Below are 7,805 nucleotides of genomic sequence, written 5' to 3'. Positions count from 1 at the left end.
TCCTCTCCTCACCTCGCCACCTTTCCTACGTCTTCCTCCTCCTCCTCTCCTCACCTCGCCACCTTTCCTACGTCTTCCTCCTCCTCCTCTCCTCCCCCTTCCACCTCCTCTAGCTTTTTGAATTCTGCGTTTTTCCAACTCTGTGACGTCATTTGATGGTGGTGTGTCTACAAGACAAGAAGGAGCAACATTTTCAACAGAGCCGCAGCTTGTGCACTGGAAAGAACCACCAGGTTCATAACAACGAAATATATTTTCTAGCCCAAATTTGGAAAGCTCCTGCTGCTTAAAGAGCTCAGCCCTTGTCGGCATCCCAGCATCAGCAACATCAACTACTTTGGAAAATACAAAGACGTAACGTCCCCAACTTTGAATGATTTTGTTAATGTTGGCAGCAATGCCATTCTCATTTATATTTTGGTATTTTTCAGAATAGATTATGATGGTGTTGCCCTGGTTTCCTGTTTGGCTGACTTTTATTTTCTCTAGCACATGGGATATTGCGAGTGACTGTGTTGATGCTGTCATTCTTTTGCCTTGATACACGTCACCCTTTGAAACCGCTATTTTCACTGCATCTGGTGGGTCTTCCTGCAGAACCTCCATCAGACGGCTTGGATCTTGGTTCTGTGGTATATTTACAGCCCAACTGGCGGTGTCACCCAGCTGATACCTGTCAAAGAAAAACATTTCACAACTGTCAGTATTGGTTTTAGTGTAAAACATTGGAATAAGGTAGAAGGTTTTTAGTAAAGACTTGAACAGATTAGGACAGGTCTATGGGCCAAACAAAACATGTTCATGAAATCACTTTAAATCCAAATAAGCTGCTGCTCAAAGTTTACACTTGCATGTTAAAATGGTGGCAAACACATGCATAATCACATGACTGTACAACTTTGAAAAGCAGAAGTAGATCCTCCTGCACAACCAACAACAAAAATGCAGCAAATGGATTCTGAACAGTAGCTAACAACAAGACACTTGTGTTTTCCAGCAGCCATTGTACAAAGCATACAGCAGTAAAACCAGCTTATAAAATGTGCTGGAGCTCTGCTTGGGTTGCTAGGCGACAGATTGGGCTTTGCTAGGGTTGGTAGGTAACTTCTGGGTTCTGCTGGGATTGCTAGAGGGGCAGTGCCGTCTGATTGGTGTCGTTACATTCAGAAGGCTTTTGAAATGGGTCCTTTTTTTACACACTAAAAAATATCAACTTGATGCCAAAAACGTCTGGGTGGGGATTTTTTGTAAGAGCTTGGGTTGTATTTAAAAGTACTGGTAGTAGAAACCCAAATCAAAGTACAAAACACGTGCAAAGTGTGATATTTTTATACTAACATACATTGTTTCTCCTTTGGCATCAAAGGCCACTGGTTTTTGTTATGGTATATTGTGGATTATAAGCCAGAAAACGGCGGTAATGGCAGAGAAAACGTTGTTTTTACTTCAGGTTATAAAACCATTCGAAATCAGAGGCTTCTTTAGCAAAACTGTAGCATCCAAGTGAAGCATCAGGTTGGGTCTTCAATATTAAAACTACAGTCTTAATAATGAAAACATAGCTCAAAAAATATTTGCTTACACTCAGCCCTGTTGAGCACAAGTCAGTTCTCACTATAGAGAGTTCAAGGCCATAGTTTTCTATGCTTCACTCTCTCTGCTTCTGTAGCTTATAGGTAGAACAAAGCAAATCTATTACTCACTTGTTCTTGATGGTTTGCACAATATCTGAAAGCCATTTCTGGTCTAAAGCAGCCAGAGTGTTTCCAGCAGACAGGAAGAAGACCACAGTCACCCAGAACAGGCTTTTCATCTGAGCAAGGAAAAATTTACACAGTAAATTATCTGAATTCACATAACAAAAGAAATATTTTAAGCTTATATTTTAGTATTGCATTGTAAGAAACTGCCTATTAATTTGAGTTTGTAGATGCTTATTTTACAGATATGCTTTGTTGTTTTATTGCATAATAAAAAATATCTTAAAAAGTGTTACACCTTGCTGTCGGTAGCCAGCTGAATTCGCTGGTCCAGCTGCCCTAAAAGATCCAAACAAACAACAAATGTTTTATTTATTTTTAACAGTAGCTAGTTTTAATTTAAAGAGTGAAAAGAAGTATTTTTATTAAATGTTCTACCTCTGTGAGATGCAGTTCAGAGGTTTTCTGCTCCACTTGTCCACGTGTTGATGAAGCTGACACACTGAAGAGCTTTATTTTATAGAAGCCTCTCTGTCACAGCAAACCCCTGCTGGAGCGCGTACTGGTATGTGATGAAATGTTATATTTCATCATCTTTCTGACACGTAGATAAGAAAGCAAACAGGAGCTAATAAGAGGATATTGTGAATATTTGAGTATTTGAAGTTTGTAAAAATGTAATTAATTTAGTTGGGGGATTAAAAAAAGATAAAAGATCTAGGAAGTAGATTGTGTGAAGCTATATCCTGATGCACGCTTTTGTCTATTTCTGTAATTTGTTTGAATGTGGAAATCAATGCAACCACAAAAAGGTTTTGGTGGCTGACACCAAACCGACTAACTCAGCTTTTTAGAAATACTATTCTTTGGACAGCTGAGTCTAAAATTATTTATTTCCCTCCCAGAACAGAAAACATGGCATGAATCAAACGCAAGAAAAAAGCAAAAGAGCATCATAACTGTGAAGCACAGTGCTGGAAGAGTCATGATGTGGGAACGTTTTTCTGCAGCAGGACCTGAACCATAATAAAATCCACCATTAATTCAACTGTGCATCAGGACAGTGGAGTGTTAGGGCTTCTCTAAAAAAAATGAAGAAAATAATATTACAAGGATAAAGTCGTAACATTTGGACAACTATGTTATACGATAATAAGGTTAAAAAAATCCAAGAATAAAGTCAGTATTACGAGTCATAATATTAAGATTATTCTTGCAATATTGTGACTTTAGTCGCTTACAATTTTATTCTTGTGACTTTAGTCTCGTACAACTTAATTCTAATGTTTCAACTTTATTCTTGTGATTTTGTAACTTTATTCTTGTCATTTTTCTTTTTCGTTTTGCCTTATTATGGCCTTAACTCTCCATCATCAGAAGGAGCTTAAGGAAAAGATGAGACCCTTTTCCATAAAAATGATTATTAACCTAAAGCAGAACTGGACACTGCAACATAACAATGACCCAAACATGGACGACTTAAAACAGCTTTACAAACATGAAACCTCAAACATCTAACAGCTGGAAGACTGATGTAAGAAACTGGTGAATGACTGAGATAACTATCTAGCTGAAGATATTTTGATCACTTTGTGAATGTTTCTTTTGAAACAAATGAATTTTTGCACATTTTTCACGTGTAAATATACATTTATTTACACCAGCTATTTGCGTAATGGTTTGGCCACATAAAACTGATATCCTCAGCCAATTAAAAACTAAAAACTTCTCCTTGGTCTCACCGTTGTGGGAACCATTTCATGTGTGCAAAGCTGACAGCAGCTTCTTCATTAATTCACTCCATGTTTTGTGAATTTGCATCAGTAATAAGAAAAGTGTACAGTGGTGTCAAGAGATATAGGATTACAAATTGGTTTTTGTTAGGATTTATAACGTACTTGTTTTGCAGTGTATACATTTTTAACGTAAACATATTTTAATTCTAAAAAAAAAGCCTTCACTTGGACGTAAATTATTCTAATTGAAATAAACCAGAGAGGAAAAGAAAGTTTCTAATACATATTTCAACATCAGAGTAGATTTTATGTTGTCAGGTGGATGATATGTAGAAAACGCCAGCGTGACTTTTAATGTTTAATGTTGCTGTTTTTGCAACACGTTCATTTCCTCTTTTCTGTCTGCAGAGAGAACGGCGTGTCGCTGCAGTTTAGACATGAACCGTGAAATGCTTCATCATGAGGTAATGACCGTCAGAAAAGCTGTGGTGCAAAACACATTTTCACAACATCTCTTATCTGCATCCATCATGTTTGCTTTTGAATGGTTACCAAAAGAAGTCGAGACAAACTAAGCTAGATTTGATGATAGTTTGAAAGCAAAAACTCTGAACTCTGAAGGTTATTTACAAAACACTTAAATGAAAGCAGTGGTAGGTAAAGTATCTACAAATTTTACTACTTCAACATATGTTTACTCAAGAAAAAGTAAAAAGTAACAGTCCAAGAAAAACTCAAGAGTAAAAAAGTAAAAGGTCTGCTTAAGTTTGAGTAGATGATCAAATTATCAATCATTTAATATTTAAAAATTACATCGTCAGATGGACCAAAATATAAAGTTAAGTAGAAATGTTGACAATGATTTAAAAAAAATAAAATATTTCAAACTTTATATAATTGTGACTAATTTTCTTGTATAGCTGTTTTTATAATGATTTTTGTACTTTTTGTTTGTTCATCTGTTGATGCTCATCTGAAGCTTTATGCTTTTCTCCTGTTTCTAGACAGTTTTTGATTCTTTTCTCAAGTTTTTAAGTCCCGATTCTTTTGTCTTTTCTACATAGACTATTGATGATGGTCATATTTTTATTTTCTTAAAAACAGAGATCTTCATATCTTCTCTGTATGAATACTATGAAGTTGCTTCTGGTCTTACACATCTGTGGTTATTTACATTTTTAATCGACTTTGAAATAATTACAGTCACAGTGCCTTTGTAATCCCGTGGTTTTAAGTTTTCATTTTGAGCAAACCGAGTGATTTACATAAATGCAATGACTTCTAATGAGACAGTTTTTTTGTTATGAGTACCAGGTTTATTATAATGGTAAATCAATATATCAGCTGTTTAATAACGAAACAAGACGTGGGATTTTGATTGCAAGCACATGAAGTGAAGTTATGTTGTCAGCTGCGCAGCATTTTGAAGGGAAGTTCTTGGAAACTTCAGGTCCTTGTTGCTAATTTTCTCCATCACCTGCACCTGAAAGAACAGTGACAATATAAATAAGTTGAATGTATTAAAATTAAACTGAAATTTAGTCAACTCTTGTACTTCTGGCACTGTAACATAAAAACAATTTGACAAAACAATGTAATACTTTGCAGATCATTTTGTTTTAAAGGCAGGAATATAACATAAAAAATACTTCCTTCATTTGTAATTATCCCACTTTTATTTCTGGCTTGTTACGGATTTTCTGGATTAAAAATGTACCGTTTTAATACAGATTTGATTAGATCATTTTGATTTAGGCTGCCTCACCATTTGAAGATGCTGGAGCTTCTTCTGGTTTACTTGCTTTTCCAGTGAGTTTTTCCCTGGCAGGAAATAAAACACGGCTTGTTAGGATGACAATAGGTTATTTTCTTATTGCATATAAACTGAAGCCTTGTGATAAAAAAGGAAAACAATATATCATTTTGAGTGGTAAAATAAAACTACATCTGTAACACCCTTAAATGCATATTTCCTTGTTTTGGCTCATTTAGCACTATGAGCTAAATTCACCATTCAGCAGGATTTGGGTCATAAATAATGCATTTGAATAAGCTAGGATAACCATCTGCAGCATAAAGGTTATATGAGCTCATTGTAGTGTAATGATGTAGAGGTTTTTATGACGCTTTAAACAGAATATGCAGTTTTTCTGAGCATTTTTAAAGTTACTACAACCCAAATATAATGAAAGGTTTTCAATGAGATTTTAGAAAACGTGTAAAGTCTGAGCGGCATGTATCAAAGTATAAGGGACTATTTAACCAGTGAAGTAATGAACTGAATCAGGTTTTTCTGAAAATATCCATTGCCAGCATTGCTACATGTGTCAGTTTACTCCTCTCTGCTCTGAAAGTCGGGTTTTTGACTCCACCACTTTGCCAAACTGAAGTAGTTTTATAAAACAACAAAACATTTTGAAGGTGGTTTAACTGCGGTAGGTTTATCTTTCACAAACTCACATTTAGCTTCAAAATCTAAAACTTTAAAGACAGTAGAAGACAGTAGACACAACTAAATGCGGCTCAAATGTTTTACAGTGTGCATCAACACTAATGATGTACCATATTCCATGAGTCCAGTGACTTACTTTATTTTTTTCCATAAACCTCGAGCATCTCTGTCGTGTGGACTTTGCTCTTCAGCCGTGGCTCCAGTTGACAGAAGAAGTCCCACAATCACAACCATCACACAAAGTCCAGTCAGCTGTTTGATTAAAAGATGCTTTAATTCAGAGCTGTGACAAAAAGTTACTATAAACAAGGAGGACAATAAAGGCTGAAATTTAAAATATATGTCAGCGAAAGAGAGACTGGAGTGTTTCTGGATTCTTTATAGAGTAAAACATGTAATAGTTTAAGTTTGAGGAGAACTTCAGCATCTCACCTTCATTATTGCGTCTTAAAGCAGTTCCTTTGTTTAAAAGGCTTAAAAAGAAGAAAACATCTGATTATCTAAATATTTTCTGCCATATGTGTACTGTAGCATTTTGGAACAGACATCAGAGTCTCTGTAGTTCAAAACAAAGTCACATTTTAACAAATTCTTCCTTCTGTCAAAGTGTTTTTCATTAAAATGTGTCTTTTTACCTGAAAGATGGAGCTTCAGAAGGTTTCCTGTTTCAGTTCGCTCCCTGCGGTGAATCCACTGAGCAGCCAAATGTCATTTTTATAGAGAAATGAGTGGATGGCTGTTTGCCTTCAAAAGTCATTGAAATCTTATCTAAACATTCAAATTGGGTTTTTTTATTATTATTCAAAAGAAGGTAACAGCAAGGGACTCCAAGATAAGGATGGTATCCGTTTTTTTCTTTATGAATTTGGAGCAAATACCCCAAAACATCTTTAAAATTACAACATTGACTTCAAATTCAAAGATATATACTACTAAAGATTGTTAGAAATGGTCATTATCAGATTTTCCAAATACACAGAATTAAAAATTAACATTATTTTAAGCATTTTTCAATTACCTAAACAGGGTGTAGTGTAATAATTCCTGTTTCAGACTTTAATTGAAGCCTTTCTGAGAAGATTTTGTGTATTTTACCTCAGTCTGCCTGGGTTTCCCACCCAATACTCTCCTTTCGCCTAATGTCTACTTTTAAGAGATTCCCAATAAAATAGCACAGACATTTACATTTATTGCTGGTGAGACGTTTTACAGAAGAGTAGAGGAAACATTAGACATAACTTTTTACTTCTTGAAATACTCAAAAACAAGTATGCTTGATGGTCTTTATTGCATTTGTCACGCCTTTGGAAAGGCTTCTTTGTGCATGTTTTATCTTTAACGTTCACAGCAGTTAGTGGCATTCAAATTCATTCATGTAAAATGACTCCAATGTGTAGTGATAGTAGATATTGTTATTGAAATGTCCAATTTATCTGAGAGAAAGGGCAAATAATTATCTTTTAACTTTGTGCAGGGTAGTAATAAAACTGCATTACAATAACTGACTTCGAATTGAGCTGCATTTAGCTGTGTCTACTGTCTTCTACTCTTTAAGTTAAATAAAGGTAAAGTTTTAGATTTTGAACCTAAATGTCAGTTTGTGAAACATAAACTTACAGCAGCAAGTTGTGTTAACTTTTTATTAATTTTGTCAAACCTCCAAGAGTTTAATAAACTAGAGTTTTCAGGTTAGCACTTAAAAAACTGAAAGAAGAAAAAGACAGGAGTGGGAACTATTTCCCAGAATGCTTAGCGGCATGTTTCTGTATCCTGAGATGGAAGAGCGTCACATTGATCCGACTCTGGTCTTTTATTAAGGAAAATGTTTATTTTAAAGCTTGAGGATATAGTCCTGCTCACACTGAATGTTTCTAAGCCGTATTCATTGTGAAGTTTAATAAAATTCATCATCAGATC

At 35.1% G+C, this 7,805-nt stretch overlaps 1 protein-coding gene and 1 long non-coding RNA gene across 2 annotated transcripts in view; both read right to left on the bottom strand.

The window, feature by feature from the left end:
• Positions 1-2,261, bottom strand: part of LOC107838470 (uncharacterized) — a 2,907-nt gene extending 646 nt beyond the window's left edge. Inside the window, exons 1-4 of the mRNA XM_016680906.1 lie at positions 2,139-2,261; positions 1,999-2,039; positions 1,704-1,813; positions 13-673 (exon numbers count right to left, since the gene is read on the bottom strand). Of these exons, the coding sequence (XP_016536392.1) occupies positions 13-673; positions 1,704-1,813 (771 nt within the window). The 5' untranslated portion in view covers positions 1,999-2,039; positions 2,139-2,261. The remainder of the gene's footprint in view (positions 1-12; positions 674-1,703; positions 1,814-1,998; positions 2,040-2,138) is intronic.
• Positions 2,262-4,796: 2,535 nt separating this feature from the next.
• LOC103150756 (uncharacterized) lies at positions 4,797-6,663 on the bottom strand. The gene is made up of 5 exons (XR_477583.2): positions 6,524-6,663; positions 6,321-6,361; positions 6,025-6,140; positions 5,202-5,257; positions 4,797-4,919 (listed from the first exon to the last, which is right to left on the bottom strand). It is a non-coding gene; the product is annotated as an uncharacterized LOC103150756 (long non-coding RNA).
• Between the last annotated feature and the right edge of the window lie 1,142 nt (positions 6,664-7,805).

This window comes from Poecilia formosa, unplaced genomic scaffold, assembly GCF_000485575.1.
Source record: "Poecilia formosa unplaced genomic scaffold, Poecilia_formosa-5.1.2 Scaffold262, whole genome shotgun sequence".
NCBI lineage: Eukaryota > Metazoa > Chordata > Actinopteri > Cyprinodontiformes > Poeciliidae > Poecilia > Poecilia formosa.
The sequence above is the reverse complement of the archived record's forward strand: the minus strand, read 5'-3'. Positions and strand labels throughout refer to the sequence as shown.